We start from the raw sequence: 23,982 nt of genomic DNA on the forward strand, positions 1-23,982 counted from the left end.
TGACATCTGATTGAAGCCGGTTGGTTAAGTCTGGGTCGTTTGTTTTTTTTCTTTTCGCCTTCTCAATTCAGATCCCCGAGTTCAAAAGGGGCGTTCCAGTGCACACTTCCAGGTATGAGGTCAGAAAAGTCCAACTTCCCATCTCACTCGAATGCAGCACAGGATTTTTCACAATTTACCGTCATCCCTTATCTAGTATACAAAGTTCAAATTCAGTAGCAATCCGACAAATTTTTTTAGGAGTTTATCTTTGAATGTCACTTGAAAATGGCCACGTCAAACCAAAATAGCGGACTTCCTGTGTTATGGTTTCTTGAGACATGTTTGTGGATTCGTTCATGATTGACCTCACTATGAAATTTTACATTCTTATGTAACATTAATTTCTGAGGATCGTAAACTGTCTAGGGGTGAACTTTGAGTTTTGAAAAGGGGTCAAAATTCAGCTAATAAAAAAACAAACAAAAAAAAAACCTTCAAATTAAAATGGCATACTTTATTTGAGAAATTTTTGTAGCCGTCCACTAAGACAAGTTAAACTTTGAAGGACCCCTAGAAATGGCCAAAATGACTGAATTTGCTGTTTCAAACCTAAATGGAAAACTTCCTGTGGCTTTTCAGGCATGCCTTCTTGAGACTTTTTTTGTAGGTCTACTCATAATAGATGTTGCTTTTAAATTTCTTGTTCTCATCTGGAACTGTTTTTTGAGTATCAGTGGGATAAATCTCTTGGGGATTATTTGACAGACCACAAGAAATGGACAAAATGATCCTAAAACGGTTGCTTCAAACCAATGTGCTTGGATTCTTGAAACTTTTTTTTGTGGGTCTACTCATGATCGACATTGCTAGAAAATGTTGATGACAAGAAAGACTTTGTGTGAGTTTTCCTGCTTGTATTGATGAGACTGTGTGTCTCCACCAGATAGACATGCCTACTAAATTTCATGGCGTTATGTGAAGCTGACTCGGGGGCTGAATTAAAACAAAAACAAAAAAAGATCAACAAAAACGAAGCAATTTCAAGGGGGATTTCTGATTGCTTGCTAATATCGCTTGATACGCCAGTGTGTTTACTTTCCGAGATGATTCTGATCAAAATCACAAGGGTGACCCGGGACAAGAGACGTTGTGAAGTCGCTCTCGCAGGAAAATTGCCACTCGCGGCTCTCGACACGCGAGTCCAAAGCAATTTACTCTTCCGCTGGTTTATGAACAAGACAAAGAGGTCGGGAAAGCGTTTAATCTCGCTTGTGCTCGCTAATAACCGCACTTACCTCCGGGGTTCCTCCGCAGAATTAATTTACGAACTTCGTCGTAGACGAAGATCAGAAGACTGTACGGGAAGGCGCAGAACCACCAGCCGATCCTGGGGAAGAGGATAACGAGGAAGACGGCTTCATTTAAAGTCAAGAATGATGGGATAATGTAGGTTAAAGGCAAAATCCCAGTTGCGTGGACGTATATTCGGGTAGCCTACTTGAGCGGGTACATGCGTAGGGCCACATCCATTCCGGGGCAGTAAGAGAGGAAGGCGGCCAGGGCCGTCTCAACAAACAGGCCAAAGATCAGGATCCTGTTCCTGTGGATGAGAAATCAAAACACAATGAACCCATTCGAATTCAACAAGAGAGCAGACCTCCGCCAAGGCCAAATCAAAAACTAGAACTGCCTTCTATTTATTTTTTTAAGTGATGTACACTGTGCAACATCCCAACTGGTTTGGTGAACCTTCCAGTTCTCCTAAAATGGCTGCTTCAAACTAAAATGCCTGGTCAATTCTAAGTTATTTTTATTTATTTATTTTAATTTAGATTTTTAATTTATATTTTATTATTTTTTTCTACTTTTTTGTTCAAGCTCTTTGATGCTCACCCACTTCTGTTTCAATCGGTGAAACCGATATTCCAGTGGGGTGCAACTGAGTGCACAATGCTACAAGCCCAAATGGCTGCATTCCTGTTCAATTCCAGGCAGCTTTTTTGAGTGCCCTGTTAAGACGCGTCCACCCAATTTGGTGTCAATCGGTGCCAATAGTGTTGGTGGGCAATTTTATTGTCTAACTAAATTAATTCATTCACTGCCAATGACGGCCATAGACGTCAATCGATTTTAACTGGGCTGGCAGTGAATGAGTAAACTTAAACCTTAGCATGACCTTTGAACTCACTTCATGGCTTGACCTTTGAACTCACTTCATGCCTTGCTGGAAGAGCGAGTTCCTCCTGGTCTTGCAGATGATGAGGTCGGCCCACTGCACCACCACAATACTGGTGAAGAAGGCCGTGTGGCACGTGAACTCCACAATCTTTCTCTGCTCGTACGTCTGCAGAAGGGCCCACACCACCGTGAACGCTGCTACATAAACTGGGTGTGTTTTTGCGTGTGTGTGCATGTGAGGAGCCCTCACCCACTGCTGCCCGTATGAGTCCTCCACGTCGTTGACCATGCGGTCGTCCCAGTTGATGCGAATGCCAAGCAGAGTCACCGGCAGGAAGCCGTTTTCGGCCAAGATGACAAAGTAGGTGAAAAAGCCGCCCAGAGCTTGGATCATACCTGTTGACACACAAACATGCATAACTGTATATATATATATATATATATATATATATATACATATAAAAATCTTTTTAATCGTAATTAATTGCATGACTTCAACAGTTAACTCAATGAATCTCAAATTTTATATCTGTTCTAAATGGACAATAAAATATTTTTTTCTACGTTTTCATACTCTTGTTAACAGAAAAGTGGAGAAAAACTAACAGAAATATGGCTGCATCGTTGAGCTATTGATACAGTAATTTAATAAAATTCATAAAATTGAGTTAAAATTCAAAAGACACAATATATATATATATATATATATATATATATATATATATATATATATATATATATATATATATATATATACATATATATATATATATATATATATATATATACATATATGTATGTATGTATGGATTTTTCAGGTGTACCCAATGAAGTGAGCGCCAGTCCTGAGCTCGTCAGCCTAATCAAAGTGCGCAATGATGCACTTTCATGTCATCATTTGGCAAACGCTCTTAACCAAAGTGATTTGAGGGGGAAACCACTGGCGCTGGAGTGGGCGCCAGAATCAGCCAGTGAGTGAGTGAGCACTAAATAGAAATCCTTTTCATTTAAAAAAAAAAAAAAAAAAAAAAATCCGGAGGCGTCGCACTGATGAAAAGCAGGGGAATAATTGAAATGAACAGAATGTAATCAACTGATTCCACTTAACCCATTTAGAATCTTCACAAAGTGTCAAAAATGGAACTTCATTTGTCAGCAGTGTGATTCAACAGGATGAGTGGAGTATTCCTGAGCCATGTATAGAACACTGCTGACTATTTTTGCCTCCTTTTGTTCATAGTATCCAGTTGTACACTCTTGATGATTTAATTCACAAATTGCTTTTATTTTCTTGCTGCCTTTTTGTTCATATTCACAGCTTATACAATATAGTTTATTCTTGCTGCTTTCATTCACAACTGCGTAATATTCCCTGAGCCACGTCGAGTCATCACATACAATGCTGCTGACTGCTCTTTTTTTTTTCTTTTTTTTTTTGTCCCTCAAGGCTTTTTTTTTTTTTTTTTTTTAATTCTCTGCCATTGGGCATCCATCACCGACCATTGTAATAAATTATTACAGGTGATCTTAGGACGGCCGGAGACAGCAACAAAAAGCCAATAACCACTTTTAATTTCAAGCGGGCTAACGTGACGGACATGTTGTTTAAGAGCCTCCCGGAGAGTCCACTCCAGGCAGCCCCGTTATTAATCTTCAGTGTTTTTACGTCGACAGACTTTAACGGCGCTCTCGGAGAGGTGGCGAGATATTGTTGGGTGAGATCGCTCGCCTGGCGTCACTCGACGTTGGCGGCAAGCCGTACGGCATCCAGTGGCGCCCTGTCATCTTTTGACCCATTTAAAAAAGCCTGTGAAATGTTGCCAGCCTTTGATTTTGCCGCTCATCCCGCGCCATCGACTGTATATCAAGCCAGGGGAGAGATTAAAGGCAGCCATGGGGAGGAAAAGGGAGGCTGCAGCCGGCCGGGGTACGCATGACCAAGATTAAGTGCGATACGGTCACATTGGCCACGCTCAATTTGCTGTAAATGTCAACAGAGAAGATCAATTTCCCTCGCGTTTGATTGTTAAGCATTTTATTGATGGTGTGGCGTTGATCCATCTTCACGTTGACATAGGGTGACTGAGTTATCCACACATCAAGGGGCTTCAGTCACTTTTTACACATTTTGTTATGTTATAACAAATACAAATATTACGATTGCAATTTAATATGGACTTATTTTTTGTCAAGGTTCTCTTCCCATGTAATTTTTAAAGGCCCAGTCTGCCGGTTTCACTCAGGAAAATGCACTTTTTTATGTTAAATAATGGTTCATTTGCCTTCATCTTAGCGTAAGCCGAACCCATAAGACTATGTGTATTTTGTATAATAAATCTGGCATTGTTTATTGTAATACAGATTAAATTATTGTTTGTGTTTGTTAAAGGCCCAGTCTGCCGGTTTCACTCAGGAAAATGCACTTTTTAAATACAGGATTTAAACAACCAAACTACTTCTCAATTTACAGATGTGGGCTTATCTTAATGTCTGGTGGTGATTTTGTCCTGTATTACAATAAACAATGCCAGATTTATTATACAAAATACACATAGTCTTATGGGTTCGGCTTACGCTAAGATGAAGGCAAATGAACCATTATTTAACATAAAAGACCGCTTATTTATCTACCAATTCTAAATTCAAAATTCTACCAAACAAGTAAACATAAGCTCATGTGTGATCGTTTCTGTTGATGCAATGAGTGACATGAGAGACGATCCAATCACTCCACAAACGGTGTCAGGATTGCTGACTAATCACGGTCCGGGACGGCGGGACTCTCTGACCAAGAAATTTCATTCCACATGTTCCAACAAGACTTTTTGTCACCAAAAGTGGATCTTTAGACTGCTGCGTTAACTTCATGGAGCTAGCCACTAGCTTACCAACTAGTTAGCTGCTACATATTCTGAGTGAAATCTTCTTGACTTATTGTGAACAAAACTTCATAATGTGGATGTTCTGTGACGTGTTGTGAATTTGAGTTAACGACTTTTCACACTGCACTGAGCAACGCGCCGTTGAGATGCCCATTCATTGAGTGTGTGCTATGTGGACTCGCGGACAGAACACTGCGTTGTGCAATGTGGGTGCACGTCTTGCCACCAAATTGAAAAATGTTCAAATTCGAAAACGTACAAAGTACCACAGAAACGATTGTGGCTATGTTGTGCTGGTCATTGATTGACAGCCGGCACGCATACGCACCTATCTGCCCATAGGCCATGCTGATGAGTCGCTCGTTGACCAGCTTGTCCGTTTTGGGGTTTCTTGGCTGCCGTTTCATGATGTCGCTCTCCGCCGTCTCGTAGGCCAATGAGATGGCAGGAACCTGGCGCGAGAAAATGGGGAAAGGGTTTAGTACTCTAAAACTCAGATGTGCATTATTATTATTAGTAGTAGTAGTAGTAGCACTACTAAGGTCTTTTATTACATTTCAATTAGGACGTGTACATATATGTTTTTCATTATTATTAAATAATTGATTTATTAGTTTTTTGTAAATAATACAACAAAACATTTTTTAAATGATATTTGTGTGTTACTGTGTGTTAATCTATTACATTTAATTTTATTTTAAAAAAAAGTTAATTCATTCATTGTAAATATGAAAATAAAACATATTAGTACAATAAATTATTTGCATGTCCAACACATTTGATGTTTGTATATACTGTATTTTTATTTAATAATTGGTTAATTTAATATAAAAGCTAATATTAGTACAATGTAAAATGTACATACACAGTATATTTTTTAAGATATATGTATTAACTAATTTATTAATTGACCTAAAATAATGAAATTACATTTGTAAATCAATTTCATATAAAGTATGTATTTACATTTTTTATTAACTGTATTAAATGCAACAATGTATACCGTAAAAAATGCTTATGCATTTAGCATTTTCATATTTATTCTAATAATAATAATATGGATAGATATTTTATTCTAGACAATAAAATGCAAAATATCAGGAAAATAATTTTATACAGTATATGCCTTTGATATTTTTCAATGTTACTTATAACTGAATTATAAAAAATACAAATGAAAAAATAAAACATTCATTTTATTATTCACTATGATATTTATTTATGTTACCTTGCCTATGAATTATGCATTTGTTAAGAAAAATTCAGATGCAGTCCTTGAACACAAACGTTTTCCGACTCCTGCTCGTCAAGCATTTAGTATATTAAACAAAAAAAAAAGGATTTTCCTATTTTCTCAAAACTTCCTAGAAGGCGCGTGTAATAAAGAATATTGAGCTGATGTCAGGGCACAATATGCTCAACGGCGAGCAGAAAATCTCCACGCCTTAAGGTGGATTTAAAGTAGACACACAAGGGCAGGTGACAAATCCACTTTGATGAAGACCGGCGCCACCTCGACCTCGCTGCTGTAACATGTTCACTTTTGACAAGAGATTTTTTTTTTCTCTCTCACTTGAGTGTGGCAAACTACATTCCACAATATAAGTGATAAGATTAGAAGAATTTTAAGAGTCAAGCTGCAATGGGAAATTGGTTGAATCTGAGGAATACAGTACAAATGTCAAATACCTCAAGACATCGATCTATCCATCCATTTTCTTAACCGCTTATTGTGCACAAGGGTCGCAGGCAGGGGTGCTGGAGCCGATCTCATCTGGGTTAGGGCTGTAGGTGGGGGACACCCTGGACCGGTTGCCAGCCAATCACAGGGCACACAGAGACGAACAACCGTCCACACACACAAGCACACCTAGGGACAATTCACCTGCCACGCATGTCTTTGGAATGTGGGAGGAGACTGGAGTACCCGGAGAAGACCCACACAGGCATGGGGAGAACATGCAAACTCCACCCAGCAAGGCCAAAGCCTGGACTCCATCTTGCGTCAAAAGCACTGGGAGGCTGACGTGCTAACCAATCATCCACCGTGCCGCTACCTCAAGACAGTGGTTCTCAATTTCTTTTTTACTGAAAGTACTACTACCTCGAAAAATTTTAAACTCTCCAACTACCACCATAATGGCCAACATTAAATATAGTCCAAAAAAATACTGGGGCCGTGGTTTTTCGTCCTCATTATACTATACTTAAATACAACTTTACTTAAAAAAAATGTAATTGAGAAGTAAAAAAAAAAAAATGCAGAACATGCAACAAATAAACAGTATTGAATTTTTAAAAACTATGATTGTAGATTTATTAGAATACATTTTTGGAGATTTTTTGAAATAAATGATTTAAATTTAAAATAATTGTGCTTCGAGTTCAAATTAGCCATTGACAAGAATAAAAACTGCCAATGGCAAGATGGCAAGTATACTTGGGGGTAGGTTGGCTAGGTCTGATGCTGGTCCAAGGTAAATTTCAAACTTGGAAACAACTTCACTGATGCGCAACCACCAGTAGATGGCATCGATGCCCCGTTTGGAGAGAAAAGGCTGCATTTTTTGCAACCTACTGGTATGATTTATGCACTGCTGATTATACAAGAAAAAAAGCAGAAACAAACAATCATTGAACTAAACAACATATGGGTCTTGAAAATGCTCTCCAAGAGCTGGCATTGAAAATCCCCCCCCCCCCCCCCACCCCCCCCCCCCCCACCAGCACCACAACCACCACCACCACCCCAAAAGACACAATATTAAGGCATGGTGATTTCATAGCAGGGCGGCACAGTGCTTCAGTGGTTAGCATGTCCGCCTCCCAGTACTGAGGATGCAAGATCGAGTCCAGGCTTCGGCCTTCCTGGGTGGAGTTTGCATGTTCTCCCCGTGTCTGCGTGGGTCTCCTCCCACATTCCAAAGACATGCGTGGCAGGTTAATTGGGCGTTCCGGATTGTCCTTAGGTGTGCTTGTGAGTACGAGTGGTTGTTCGTCTCTGTGTGCCCTGCGATTGGCTGGTGACCAGTCCAGGGTGTACCCCGCCTACTGCCCGAAGCCAGCTGGGATAGGCTCCAGCACCCCCGCAACCCTTGTAAGGAGCAAGTGGTCCTGAAAATGGATGGATGGATGGCTTTCATAGCAGATTTTGTGCAAGCTTTTTCTTTTTTCTAAAGTTGCAGTGCGGGCCACCATACGCACTTAAACAAGCATCTTGCCAGCGGAATCTAAAAATAACATCCGAGGGTGTCGCTTGTCACCGGCAAGGCTCGATCGCAGTCCCGCAGAGTTGAACGGAAAGATGTTGACAAACTGCTAACAAACCGGCACATCTGCCAGGTTGTTCTTTTTTCAGCTGACATGTTCTCTCGCATGGAAGTCAAAATCCGAATGTTATTTTCAGGCGGAGGAAATGTCAACGTTTTAACTGCCATCCTGTGAGACAAACATCACTACTGTAACTTTCTTTTTCTTTGGCTTGTTGCATGTTTTTGCAGCACAACTTACAATACACTTTTCAACCAACATATTGGAGTTGCTGAAGTTGAAATTGTCAACATTTCAACCGCCACTGACACGAAAGAGATAGACCGATTTATACCTAATTATAAATAGTCATGTAGGTTGGCAACAGATATTTATTTGCGTTAAAATGCCAACACTTTAAGTACCTGTGCTGGTCAGAAGAGAGAAATACATCACTATCGTTCGGCCGAAACCTCCAAAGTCACAATTTGGCAAATTTCATTTTTATTTTTATTTTTTTAAATATATACTTTTGGACAGTCCACACATGTGGGTGCCATTTTTACAAATTATTGACCAATCTAAAGTGTTGAAAATGGCTTGTTCTCTTTGACGACGCAATGTTAATAATGGTTGGGGAAAAAAAACAAAAAAAAAAACATGTCGCTTTGGGGGTCTCCTGAAAAGTGACGATTTTGGAGGTACAAAGTTTTGGTCGCATATATATTTGTTGAGACACCATGACAACTACTGCTCGCATCCATAAATGTGGGGCGGCATGGCTCAGTGGTAGAATGGTCGGTCGTCTCCCATCCGTGAGGTTGTGGGTTTGATCCTCAACTCAACTCAATTTATAAAACACTTCAAAACAAGCATTGCAGTATACAGTGTTGTACATGAAACATTGGTGATCATGTCAGAGTGTCCTTGAGCAAGACACTGAACCCTGATTTGCTCCCAGTGGACCTGGCAGCGCCTTGGAGGCATAAACCAACCTCCATGATTAAACGTGGCATTTTTTTATTATTTTTTTTTTACCAGTCCGAGTCATTCTGGCAATTCTCCTGGGTCAATACTCATGGAAGGTCCATTGATCCGTTACTGCCCAACGAGATGCGACAGGAGGAGGTGCTGTCACATATGAAAGTATTCTAACGTCATATGAAATCCGGAAGCCGGGTCAGGTCTGTCTGTGGTGACGTCACATCCGCCCCAAAAATGACGACGAGTATTAAAATGAAGGAGCTGAATTATTTTGGCAAATACAAGACTAGAAACAAAAATGAAAACACCAGGTTTTTATCAAACTTTACACGATATGATCCATTTCCCCATGAATATCTCAAAATGTTGCTCAGGAGGCACATTTTAACTTCATTTAAATGCCTTCAAGCGTTTAACAGCTTTTCAAATTGCAACATTTTGTTTTTCTCTTGAACAAAAGACATCTTTGTTTTAAATTTATAAGAAAAAGTTCGGCGAGCTCCCAGGCTCAGCAGCATATTTTATTCAAGATATTTACTTGTCTGTCATAAGCACAGTTAAAAACAATGGTAGCGATGTCATTGCACTTTGGCATTGCAAATGTGAAGCATATTTGATTGCTTTGAATTAATTTGGACAGAATGTTTACTGATAAAGGCTATTTTTGTCACTATCCCATGGAGGTCTCAGGGAAAGTGGCCACGTGTTTAGTCCGCAGAGGCGGTGCAAGGGTGGGTCCGCACTTTATGATGTCATAAAGTGAGCACGCGCTCGTTTTCTCAGGTTGGGAGGGGCTGGGGCTTGGGGACAGAATGACCTAGAATTTCTCAGAGGGGTGAATGGAGGAAAACACCACTTCCGTCATGTTTTCGGTGAGCAATTAGCATTTTAACACTGCTAAAAGCTCCAAAAAAGTTGATTTTTCATGTTGCTGTCCCTTTAAAGAAAATAACAAGCCCAAGGCCGATACGTCAAAATGGCGAATATAATTCTGGCAAATAAACCGACAGCCTATCCCGAACAAACACCAAAGGTCTGATTTGCTTTGTTAATTAATTAATTAATTAATTAATTAATTAATTTATTTATTTATTTATTTATTTATTTATGCGATTGGCTGGCACCCAGTCCAGGGTGTCCCCCGCCTACTGCCCAGAGCCAGCTGAGATAGGTGCCAGCACTCCCCGCGATCCTTGTGAGGAATGAGCGGTCAAGAAAATGGATGGATGGATATTTATTTATGTATTTTTAGTGGCAACCTACTTGACAATTTCTAATCAACACATTGGAATCGCCCTTCTTGGAATCGCCTTGGATTTTGTCTAACTCTGTACTTCCACCCCGTCACCCCCACCTCTGGAATTCTCACTCTACTAAAATCTGTGACGTTGCTTCCCTGAACATTTAATAAAAAATAAATAAAATTAAAAAAATACCTCCTCCAGCACCATCTGTTCACCAAAAATACATTTCACAACATGAATGCAGACACACATTCACTCATTTCCAGATTTTAATTACCCCCATGAGCTATTGTTAAGCATCCTCGGACACCTATATAAATCCAAGCTATTAAATTTGTTCTTATTATCATTTGATGACCTTATCGTTCATTAAAAAATAAAATAAAATCTATGCTGACTGGCTGAGATTTCTCCCTCTCAGCTGGGTTTTTCTTCCTCAAAGTGAAGGGGTGGCGAGCCAACCCCCCACATTTCCTTGTCCGTGAAGATGCGACTCGCCAAATATAACTTGTTGGCCTCGCTTCTTGTAATTCACGGAAGATCTTTAGCGCCTGCAACTCTTCAAAGCCGACGTCCAGCTGTTTCACACCGCCAGCGCTTCTCACCGACATGCTGACGTCTTACTTTGAAGGTGAGCTGTTTATTTACTTTTTTTTTTCTTGCTTTTCTTTTTAATGCAAAACACAATTTACCTGCGTTTCAAACTTCACTCCTGTCACGACGGGACTTTGATCTGGAGACAGCCGAACAAATATTGATCAACAAGAACAAAATGGCCTGCTGCGAGAAACCAACAAGGTCACCTTTGACAAGCCGCCATTGATTACATGACAGCTGAGTTGATTCCATGTTGTAATATTAGCTCCTGGCATTTCAAAGTAATGACTTATGATACAAAAATGCCGCCTCCTAATTAGAATGTTACTTTACCAATAGCATTAATTAAATGTATAGTGTTGAGATTTACTCATGAATGGCCTTTAACAATGACAACTATGTGATAATTATGTGAATAAGCCAATGTTTGCACTTTCCGCCACACAAACGTGGTCAGCTATTACATTTTTTTGAGTCAGCAATTGGTTGGCAACCAAATGGATGGATTTTTGTAGCTTTATAGATCAAAATAAATAAGCAGAAAAAAAAAAAGAGTTTGTTCAAAGTGCAAGCCCTGTAATTTGTCAAAAATGGCTACATGAAACCAAAATGGACAATTTTCTGTTCAATTTCAGTTTTCTGTTTCAATTTGCTATTATAGACATGTCTACCAAATTTTTGGTTGATCGGTTTAAAGAAGCATTGTGGACTTGGTCACCTTTTTACTCACAACTGCCATCTCTGGCCTAAAGCGTAACTGCAGCCTCTGTGTAAAGCTCGTGCATGGCGTCACTCCACCCCTCCCGCCTCAAGAAACTGGTAAACACACTGAAGGGAAGATACAAGCTGACAGGAGCAGTCTTTGTTAAAAAGTCAGGGCCTTTTATACTCATCTGGGTGGAGTGAAGAATGTCTGATGTAGAAAAAGCTTTAACATTAACATTTTCAACTCCACAATGCACCTTTAAATGGTATCAAGGGTCAATTTTTTTTAAGCACTCCACGGAGTCCAACTGAGTGCGGAATGATTGCGTCAAACCAAAATAGACAACTTCCTGTTCAATGGCTGTAATGTTTTCTTGAATTTTGCATGCATCCTGTTATGATAGACATGACCACCACATTTTGTCGTGATCGGTGAAGCTGGTTTAAGAAGATCATACTTTTCTAACACTCTGGGGGTTCAACTGATTACATAAGGACTGCTTTAAACTAACACAGTGTTCCCTCGTTTATCTCGGGTGTTACGTTCCAAAAACTACCTACGATATACACATCTGCAATTTTTTTTTTAATTCCCGTTAATTATGTATATATATATATTTTTTTTTTTTTTTTCATTTATTATATGTTTTTTCACTTTGGTATGATTTTTCCTTCATTATAAATGATTTTTCATTCATCATATATGTTATTTTTACATTTACATTCATTTTAGAATTTTTATTTTTAATTTTTATTATTATTATTATTAATATTAATTCAATCTCTGGTGTAATAACCTTATTTATTTATTGATTGCATTTTTATTTTTATTTTTATTATTATTATTATTATTATTATTATTATTATTATTATTATTATTAATTCAATCTCTGGTGTAATAACCTTATTTATTGATTGATTTAATTATTTTTTTATTTTTTTATCTGTTCGCATTGCTGCTGGACATGTAAATTTCCCGGAGGGAGCCATCCCAAAGGGATCAATAAAGTCAAGTCTAAGTCTAAGTATATATATTTTTTTATTTATCATATATGTTTTGGTATGATTTTTAGTTTATTATGAATGCTTTTTCATTCATCATTTAAGTTTTTTTTCTCATTTACAGTCTTTTTTTTTTTTCATTAAAAGTATGTTTTGTTTTTTTAATTTACTTGTTATACAGCACAGTATATATTTTCTATCTCCGGAATGCAATCCGTGGACGGGACAGACACCATTGGAAAGGTCTCGTTGAGACGAATCCGCGGATGTCCCCGGTCGGACGTAGGGTTCAAGAGATACGGCCATGCAAAGATAAAAAAATAAATAAATAAACAAACCAAAAAACACGTTTAAAAAAAAAAAAAAAAAGCACACTATAAAAAATCTGTGAAACAGCGTGGCCGCGAAAGATGAAACCGGAATAAACGAAGGAAGCTAACTTCCTGTTCAATCCCTGGCATGGGTCCTTGAGACTTTTTGTGCATCCTGTTATGATGGACATGTCTAGCCAATGTCATGCTCCTAAAGGAGCAGTTTCCTTACATTGGGGGCTGAATTTTCAACAACAAAAAAATTCATTCCTTCTTCCCTGTCGAATCCTCCAGATGATCAGGAAACTGAGACCATTCTGTGCCTACATTAGATGCCAGCTTGACAACTTAGCATGGCCCAACTTCTAGTTAGTATACAGCGTGTTTCACATTTAGCCAGAGAAAAATCCTCCACATTTGTACAACTTGGCCAAACAGGAAAACCTATTCTCATTTTGGGCCCACTACAGCAACATGTTCTGTATATTGGGCAGGAAACAAGTCATTTGTGGCCAGTGGAATAATTATAATTCCCTGCTCTCCTTCCACTTTGATTGTGCGTTCCAAAATATTTTTCAAAATCCATCTTGAGCTTGGCTTTATTCCCCTACTGGTTCTCCAAAGGTGCAGAGTGAGAAATCAAAGACAGTTGAAATCAATTAAGTTGATGGATGTTGCACTTTCTCAAGCAAAAACATGTAATAAAAGACTTGTCAACATCACAGTCGAAACGTCACAGTCAAATCAACTCGTCAACCCGAGTGGTTAGCGTCTTTTAAGTAGCAAATCTCACGTGGTAATATGTAAAATCCAGTAAGATGCAGTGGGCTTAAGTGTTCTCTCATTGGACTGATTGGAATATGAGTGCCCTGAAGGTAAAATAAAAAAATAAAAAAAAGAGAACAAAACGCTGTCTGTCAGCGGGACAGATTAGCGGCGAGCTTTGCACCGACCTCCATTAGTGACAATGGGAACAAAGCGAGAGCTTGACACTCGGCGCTCACATTTAAAACATTTCACTCTCCCTCCATTGTGCTTCCCGTGTCAGCATCGCCAGAGACTGTCGGCACGCCGCTTGTCTGCGGGCCATAAACCGTCACCGAAAAAGAAAAGAAACAGAAGAAGGAGTGAGTCACAAAGACTTTGGGGCGTTCATTAGTTTACATTTGATTCTGGCTCGGAGACGTCAAAGCCTTTATACTACAAAGGCACGTTCACGTATGACAAACAGATTTTTGCGATAAACAGTACGTTGCCTTCTCTCTGGATGAATCTAGATTGTAGTTTGCAATGGAGCATATTGTTTCGTGTCGTCACCATGAATTAGTTTGACTTTCTAATTGAGCCCATGTTGGTCTAAATTGTTCCGTCTGTTCTCGGCTGTCTTTTCAGTGACTGATGATTGTTCATTCAGTGGGTGGCTGTTTAATACTTGTCCTACATCGCCTTTTGGGAGCCTCAACATGCCCAACAAGCAATATATTTTGGCAAGTGTCAAGGGTCCTTTAAGGCCTAGATACACCAATCAGACGTCTGGAGTCGAACAGCGCTGGGCCGACGGCATGCGCCATCTGATCAGTCTATAAATTACTGTCATTAAGTCCGATCGAGTTGGAATACATCGGGCGTTTCCAGCAAATTCGACATGTTGAATCGGCGTTGGGGCATTTGATCACTGTGATTGGCTGTTAGTTAGCGAATCAGCGCATGCAAAAAGAGGAAGTGACGAACGCGGATAAACAGTACTGATGGAAGCCCTGAACCATTTTTTTTTTCGCTCATTTTGCACATCGTAACCCTGCTGTACCCTCCACATTTCAACGCACAAATGTCTGTTCAGAGGATCGGGAAGATGACTTTGTCGTTTTGGTTCAAGAGAGCCCGGCATTGTATAATATTAACGTTAATGTCATGACTGTGTCATGCCAGGGTTATGTTGGGGTCATGCAAGGGTTATGTTTGGGTCATGGTACTGTCGTGACTGGGTCATGCCAGGTTTTATTGACCAGGGTTATGTTTGGGTCATGCAAGGGTTACTTTTGGGTCATGACCGTGTGATCGTGTCTGTTTTGAACTGATGTAACCAGCATCTAGTTTCAACTGGTAATGTGCTATGTGATGCTATGTGATGTCAAGAATTTTTAATCTCTTTATCTGGTCAACAGCCAATCAGATAATTCCATGTCAGTCCTGTTACCCACATGTCTAGCCACAACCAATCAGATTGATTCGCTGTCTATATAAGCCTATTTGAGAAGTGTGTGTTTTTGTCGGATTATTACCTCTGTTCCTCTGTGCAACTCCACCACCCAAGTTAGCTTAGCGTCTCGTGATTCTTGATACATTCTCGTTGTTTCTCGTCTAGTCAAGTTTGTTCCACGCCTCTCGATGTTACGCGAATAAAGAGTTAAAATCTAATTTGTGTCTGCGTTTTTGGGATCCAAATCCAGAACATAACAGTTAAAAGGTTTTCCGACAAAGGTATAAAAGCCAAACTACAGCATGACACGGGGACACGACTGGATGTAGCAAGTAGGATTGACTTTTATATACGATACAGTGCAAAAAGCCGTAGGGTTTCATTTACATGGGAGGACATCGTGAAACAAAAAGTAACCGGTATGCATTGTTTACGTTTTTATATCCCGCCTCCGTAAAGAGGTTTGCCTTTAGGAATAATGACTAGCGCCGCCGATGGTATGGAAGAGAATTACGTCTCGCGCATACCCTGGAGGTACATAATAGTCGGGGTCAGTGCGGTGTGTATTTACGTCATTTTTCTACACGACGTGTCGACACCACAGCGGGTAGTCATCGGTCACATTTGGCCGACGTCGGATTGGTGTATTGAGGCCTTTAGGGGTCCTACAAACCATGTCGAAAAAATCACTCAGCAGTTGCCTCCTGCAAAATTTGCCCCCGCACCTGTTTCACTAATCAACAAATTGGTTCAACTTCGACATGCCTATCATTACAGGATGCACAAAAAAAGTATGTTCGTAATTGAACAGGAAGTCGGCCATTTTGGTTTAAAGCAGCACTCAGTAGCAGCCCCTGTAAATTAAAAAAAAAAAAAAGATCCCCAGACACCAATTTCTCAGATCAACAAGTAATATTTGGTAGGATTCAGACAGAACGTATGACAAAAATGACCCATGCTAAGAATTGAACAGCAAGTCAGCCAATTTGGTTTGAAGCGGCCCCTGGAAAGTTTGAAAAAATTAGCTAGAAAAACGTACCCTGGACACCACTTTCTCTGATTAACGTGAAATTAGGCGGACATGTGTATCATAACAGAACACACGAAAAAGTCAGAAGCATCCATCCCCTGAGTTGAACTGGAAGTTGTCTATTTTGGTTCAAAGTATCTATTTTGGGCAAATTCCAGGGCTTGTACTTTGACACATTCCCACTAGAGAATTTGTCCAAATGAGCCCCAAATCAAAAAGATGTGAAAGTGAAGCCTTTGTGCCTCTGTCATTAATTGTTGGCAGCGAATTTGAGAATTTGCCATGAACAAGGGGGTGCAAAGGCCTTTTCTTCATACTGCTTGCAGGTTTCATTATTATTCCGATGATGTTCCCGGCACTCACCATGTCCGTGCCCAAGTCGATGCAGAGGATGGTGACCGTTCCCAGCGGAAGGGGAACGCTGGCGATGATGAAGAGCAAGAAGGGCGAGATCTCAGGGATGTTGCTGGTCAGCGTGTACGCGATGGACTTCTTCAGGTTGTCAAAGATGAGCCGCCCTGCAGCGATAAAGACATCAGCGTGGGATAACAATCCTCGTAATAAAGTCTGGATTTTCGTTTTCTTGGTGTTTGAGACTTAAAGTAAATTGAAAATGCACAGCGCCTGCCTCCAGAGTGAGTGACTTTATTAGCCGCCACCGCCGCCACTTTAGATTAAACGCCAGTCTCTTGTGGAAAGCCTCAGCCCCCTTCTCTTTTCAAAGCTCTTTATATTGTTGTTTGCATAAAGTCCCCTCTGTGCGTGAGGCCTGATCATAAATATGCAAGCTCTGCGCTCATGCAAGACATGCCCGTGCCATCTGGGATCTTTTATATATATATATATATATATATATATATATATTTTGCTATTGCGACTTTTGGAAAACCTCGATGTGTTCGCTCACTACGTTTACATGCACAGTTTTAAAAGCTCAAACTACAACATTTGCAACCCACACAACATTTTATGTTGATTGTTGAAACTGGTGTCAAAGGCTACACCCACATCCTCCCGTGTAGGCTAAAATGCTTCGCAATTTAGCACCATCCATCTGTCTAGTGCAGGGGTCAAACTTTTTGAAACTGAGAGCTACTTCTTGGGTACTGATTAATGCGAAGGGCCAAGGACCAGTTTGATATATACTTGTAAAATAATAACGTTGCTCAAATTATCATGAACTGTGTTATTAATAATGAATGATATTCATCTGTGTGAAGAACATGATGACTTCTCATAGTAACCATCAACAACTTTTTCACAAATAAATATCAACATGCAACAGTTCATTTGTAAATTTATCCACAAGTGTTTACATTATCAAATGATTACATTCCTAGGAAATCACAATGGCCCAAAACTGGTGGGCTATTTTTAGGCTAGACCTGCGGTCTATTCATGTGTTTGACTCCCGTCTCGTATGGATGTCAGAATCATATTTGGTAGTGTTGGTCCAATACCGTTTTTTGGCTCCTGATACCGATACCGATACGATACCCAGCTTTGCAGTATTGGCCGATACCAATGCCATACCGATACTTGAGGTTTTTTTTCCTCAACATGAAAAAGCTGTCCTGCCATTGGTTTAGAGCATTCAAGGGCCAATAGGATATCTTAGATCAGCATGCAGTGAACATGTCACATATCAGTGAATGTATTGCATGAGCAAGACACAAGATCTTGCATCCAAAAATCCTATATTAGCGTTGGAATTAATGGTATCAGCATGTTACTTGTGAGTAGTCACCGATACCGATACTACTGTTTTAATGCAGTATCGGCACCTCTGCCGAACCCAGTATCAGTATCGGAACAACACTAATATTTGGGCACAATTATCCAAGTTCCCGAAGAGGAGATTGTCACTGGCTGTTATGAACCAAATCTATTTCTGTTCAAATTTAGGACATGGGTCCTTGAGATGTTTTCGTGATAGACGTGTTCATCCAATTTTGTATCAATAAGCTGAACTGTTGTTTTGTTTATTTTTATTTTTTATTTTCCCAGTGGGCGTATGAATGTCAAATAACTGCTCAAACCAATATGGCCGACTTCCTGTTCAATGTATGGGTCCTTGATACTTTTCATACGTTTGTGTTCATTGAAGAAACTCGACACAGTGGGGGGGTTAATACTTTTCAAACTTTCCAAGTGTGACTGAATGCAAAATGACTGCTTCAAATCAAAATAGCCAAATTTCTGTTCAATTTTAAGCATGGCTAAAGCCTTTTTTTACGTGTCCTGTTGTGACAGAGAGGTACACCAAATTCTGTTTTCATTCCACTAATGGCCGGGCAACTTTCCTGTTGGTATGGCAGAGTACGAAATGAAACCAATATAGTGGACTTCCTATTAAATTTCATGTGTGGGTCTTTAAAGAGGAAGTCAACTCTCAATTTTTTTGACATTAATATATTCCACGCAGCCACACTATTCTAAATATGGTATTGTGGTTAATATTGTGTTAGTGGAATGTGAGTTAAACAGCAAAATTCAGCAATTTTGATCAATCTCAGATGCGGCCATTTTGCCACTTGCTGTCGAGTGAAAATAACATCAGTGTTGGTCAGGTCTCAGGTAACAACCAATCATAGTTCAGCTTCAGAAAAGAGGTGAGCTGTGATTGGTCGTTGACTGAGCCCTGCGCAACTGTGACGTCATCTTCAGACAGCAAGTGGCAAAATGGCCGCCCCCTGAGATGGATAAAAATGGCTGGATCTTGCTTCACAACTCATCTTCCACAAATACAATATTAATCAGAATGTCATGTTTAGACTAGTGAGGTCACATAGAACATATTTTTGTCAAGAAGTGCTGAAGGTTGACTTCCCCTTTCAGACCTTTTCATTCATCCTATCATGCCTGACCTACGCACCAAATTTGTCGCTGAACTGTGAACGTTATATTCCATTTTGAAATGAAATGATGTCTCAAAGCCTTTCCCATGAGTCACTTCCTGTCCTTGCCAATCACTCACCCTCCTCCACGCCGGTGACGATGGAGGCAAAATTGTCGTCCAGCAGGATCATGTCGGCTGCTTGCTTGGACACATCTGAGCCGGCGATCCCCATGGCGACGCCGATGTCGGCCTTCTTCAGGGCTGGCGAGTCGTTGACGCCGTCACCCGTCACGGCCACAATGGCCCCCTGTGCGCCCCCAGATGGCGGGGGAAAAAAAGTGTCAAGTAGAGTGAGATAAGTGGCATGATTTAAGCCCCCACACTTTCCTCTTAATAACGTCTTTTGGAGAAAAGTCTCGAGGGAGATTAAATGAGGAATGGAATTGAGTCGTAATCATTCAGTGGGCACAGTGAGAGGAAGTCCAGAGGGGAATTGGAGCTTGACCTCAAGTGTGGCCGCGCGCAGACGCCACTGGCATAGATTAAAATATCACGCATACACACAATTATGTTCAACCAGCTATTCATCACTGTCTACACACATACACACTCACAATAAGACTGCAAGGACATGAAATAATAGACACACGCACCCAAACAACACCTCTGTTTTCATTCGCAATGTCCAGTTTTGACATTCAATTGCATTCAAAACAATCAAACTTACATTCAACACACAATCGCACACTTCAATGGACGCATTGGTATGCAGCCACATGATTTCCAAAGACGACAACATTCTTTAACACACTCAGATGCACCAACACGCACCCACACACATGCAGGCACATTCCATAAGTACTCATGGAGAAGAGCACTACATAAACGTATACACACACACACACTGGAGTTGGGGCCTGACACGAAACTTGGTCTCAACAAGCACAAATGGACATTGATACTTACACACATACGCAAACACGCAATCGCACACGCAGTCCAGTCCTAATAAAGATTTTGTCTTGTCGTCTATGGCTCCTGACCCAGGACCACTCACTCTCTCACTCACACACTCACTCACTGGCTCTCACTCACTCACTCACTCACTCACTCACTCACTCACTCACTCACTCACTCACTCACTCACTCACTCACTCACTCACTCACTCACTCACTCACTCACTCACTCACACTCTCTCTCTAACACACACACACACGCACTCACTCAAACTCTCTAACTCACTCACTCAAACTCTTTAACTCAAACTCGCTCACTCAACTGTCTAACTAACCTACACTCTCTCTCTAACTCTCTCTCTAACTTGCTCTCTCTAACTTTCTAACTGTCTCTAATTCTCTCTCTCTCTCTCTCTCTCTCTCTCTCTCTCTCTCTCTCTCTCTCTCTCTCTCTCTCTCTCTCTCTCTCTCCCTCCAACTAACTCACTCTAACTCTCTCCAACTAAATCCCTCCAACTAACTCCCCCCAACTCTCTAATTTTCTCTCTCCAACTAACTCACTCCAACTCTAACTCTTTCCAACTCTCTAATTCCCTCCAATTCCCCTCCGCTTTTCTAACTCCCTCCAATTCCCCTCCGCTTTTCTAACTCATTCCAACTCTAACTCATTCCAACTCTAACTCATTCCAACTCTAACTCATTCCAACTCTAACTCACTCCAACTCTAACTCACTCCAACTCTAACTCACTCCAACTCTAACTCACTCCAACTCGCTAATTATCTCTCTCCAACTAATTCTCTCTCTCTCTCTCTCTCTCTCTCTCTCTCTCTCTCTCTCTCTCTCTCTCTCTCTCTCTCTCTCTCTCTCTCTCACCCTCCCACACCTGTCTCTGGCATCCCTCCACGATGATGAGTTTCTGCTGCGGCGAAGTGCGAGCGAAGACGATCTCGGTGTGGTTCTTCAGCAGGTCGTCCAGGTACTCGGAGCTCATGTGCTTCAGGTCCGAACCATGGACCACGCAGGCCTTGGCGTCCCTGAGGTGGAAAATAAGGTGGAGGGTTCTGTGATCTTCCATGTCTGGCGCACATGCGAGACAAGTTGTATAGTGCTATTCAAATTCAAGGGGGTGGGAGCGAGATTCATCCATCCATCCATTTTCTTAACCGCTTGCTCCTCACAAGGGTTTCGGGGGTGCTGGAGCCTATCCCAGCCGGCTTCGGAAAGTAGGTGGGGTACACCCTGAATTGGTTGCCAGCCAATTACAGGGAGCTATATTTACTAAATTAAAATTACTAAACTTTTTTTGCAGCAATTGGACTTGGCAGAGTAGTTTTAATGCAACTTTTTTTTTTTACTTTTACTTGACAAATAAATTTTCACACCCTCCGTTTCATCAGTCCAACTTGTGACACTTTATTGCATTTCACCAATCAAATTGACTCCGGCAGTCACATGACCACATTAGTCTGAAAGTGACTCATTTACATAAAACTGGTCGAAATCCACATTTAACTTACAAATAGGCTCTATCTCACCTCAATGAGGATATGCGGTTGAAATAAGTGGATGGATGGATTATGAAAAAGAACAGCTATGTCACGCGCTGTCATCTTTGTCAGCCTAAAACTGTCGACATTTCAGCCTACAAGAACTCCACTTGGGACGCGTTTGCAAAATGTAATGCTCTGTGGAACAAATCCAGCAGGTCAACCACAGCACCTGAATGCAAATTGCAGTTTCTCTGACCCATTCAGACCTGTTGGGTGTTTTCTCTTCTTTGCTTTACAAAGTGATGTATGTACTCAAAAGGAGCATTGAGAAAAGCAAGCCACAATGGCTTCACAGCACTGAAGATAAAAGATGTAATTTGGTAGAACTCAAATTGTACAAACATAGAAAGTTCACTTAAGAACATTTATTGTGGCTGAGTTTTCTTAGTTTATTTAAGTTACTATATATGTGCAGTATTTGAATGTGCAATTCATATTTAGATTTATTTTTTTTGTCTGTTTGACTAAAGGGTAAAGTCAAACTTAAACATTTCTTAACAATAATATCTTATATGCAGCCCCCCTAGTCTGAATACGATATTTGTTAATATTGCGTTAGTGGAATATGAGTTAGAGCAGCAAAATCCAGCAGTTTTTATCAATATCTCAAGGTAGCCATTTTGCCTCTTGCTGTTAAGTGAAAATGACATCACATTTACTCTGATAACAATCAATCACAGCTCAGCCTCAGAAAAACCTGTGATTGGTCGAGGTTGCCTGAGCCCTGAGCAACTTCAATGTCATCTTCAGTCGACAGCAAGTGGCAAAACCGCCCTCTGAGATGGATAAAAACGGCTGGATCTTGCTGCATAACTCCTATTCCACAAATTTATTGTTAATCAGGAGCACGACAGAGGAGCAAGAGAACAAATCTACTTCTCCTTCTCAGGTTGCTCTCTTCAAGGTTCTCCATTCACCAAAGAGGAGGAGGCTCAAAACTTATATGCTGCAGTCCTGATTGCTAATTGCTAAAAAGGTGATTTGCAAATGGTGTCAGAGTGTGAAGAAGGAAAGTCAGAGTCTAAGGGAGTCATAAGGGAATGTGAGGTAGTGACAATTCAGGTCGACCGATTGGACATGAAGTTAAGGTTTTGCAAATTGTGCCAAAGTTTAGATTTATGCGTGTTAACAATCGTGAAAAACTGTAAAAAAAAAATAAAAAATTAATAAATAAATACTCCGAATACAGCCATGGCGCCCTGGAGACAAACCCAAAAACATACCTGGGGTTCACTTGGCCGAGCGGGATGTTGAGGCGCTCTGCGATGTCCTCCACCGTCTCGTTGCCCTCGGAGATGATGCCCACCCCCTTGGCGATGGCCTTGGCCGTGATTGGGTGGTCGCCAGTGACCATGATCACCTGAGCGCACATTCACGACATCATTCAACTTCTGTTCATCTCATACAACTGCTACTAATGCAACACGATGCCTTCAGGGCCCATCAGTCAGTTGAATTGACAAGAATGGAGCCGTTAGTGCCACGAGTGCTTTGCTGAAAAATGACTGTGATGTGTGGCCAAAGCTGCGCTGTGATAAAACGAAGGGATCCTGGACGGACGGGTATAATATAGATCACGTATGAAGTTTGAAGTATGAAGTAAGTTTGAAGTATGCCCATTAGTTTGTGATTGTTTTGAATTTTAAGGTAAGATGGGAGATACAGTAAGCAATCATTTGCAGAGGTGGGTGGATTAAAATCAGTTTTGCACAAAACGTCATGTCGCAATATTCGCTAGGGATTTTGCAGCTAACCCCTTCTAGTTTAGGGACTACCCACAACATCTATAGAAAATCTCCTTTGAAATTGAGCCTTTTAAGTGGAAATGCTCATACTAACATTACTACAATAGCACAGGGCATGCATATTCTATCACTAACTGCCGTAACCAACGTAACCACAACAATAGGAAAAATATTGACTTGATCTTTCCATGTCCGTGGACGTGAGAAGAGGCATGAATCTTAAAAGCCTTTCTCGGTGCTGTGGAGGAGGCTTTACAAAAGACGATGTATGTCTGCGAAGGGTTATTTGGCCAAGCCCTGTAAACACTGCGTGGAGAAGGACGCAACTTTTCAAAGCTAGAAAAGACCAAACTGTTATTTGTCATTCAAGGCCTGACTACTTTGCAGTAAAACAGGGTAAGAAGAAAATGTTCATAGTTTTTTTTTTTTGGGGGGGGGGGAGTAAATATATGCCTTTACATGTTACATATTTACATATACAGTGGACTTCCACTATTCCTGGGGGATATGGGCCGGTTGTTAGAT

General features: G+C 40.6%; 1 protein-coding gene across 4 annotated transcripts in view; it reads right to left on the minus strand.

Annotated features, from left to right (window-relative positions):
* The window catches only part of atp1a2a (ATPase Na+/K+ transporting subunit alpha 2a), a 64,211-nt gene that overhangs the window by 3,767 nt on the left and 36,462 nt on the right, over positions 1–23,982 (minus strand). For all 4 annotated transcript variants that reach the window (XM_077525663.1, XM_077525671.1, XM_077525675.1 and 1 more), the window contains 9 exons: positions 22,936–23,072; positions 21,046–21,196; positions 19,342–19,510; positions 16,728–16,882; positions 5,371–5,494; positions 2,411–2,556; positions 2,196–2,326; positions 1,481–1,582; positions 1,278–1,369 (listed from right to left, as the gene is read on the minus strand). In XM_077525663.1, coding sequence (XP_077381789.1) covers positions 1,278–1,369; positions 1,481–1,582; positions 2,196–2,326; positions 2,411–2,556; positions 5,371–5,494; positions 16,728–16,882; positions 19,342–19,510; positions 21,046–21,196; positions 22,936–23,072 — 1,207 coding nt within the window. The remainder of the gene's footprint in view (positions 1–1,277; positions 1,370–1,480; positions 1,583–2,195; positions 2,327–2,410; positions 2,557–5,370; positions 5,495–16,727; positions 16,883–19,341; positions 19,511–21,045; positions 21,197–22,935; positions 23,073–23,982) is intronic.

Source organism: Festucalex cinctus, chromosome 1, assembly GCF_051991245.1.
Source record: "Festucalex cinctus isolate MCC-2025b chromosome 1, RoL_Fcin_1.0, whole genome shotgun sequence".
In the NCBI taxonomy this organism is placed as follows: domain Eukaryota; kingdom Metazoa; phylum Chordata; class Actinopteri; order Syngnathiformes; family Syngnathidae; genus Festucalex; species Festucalex cinctus.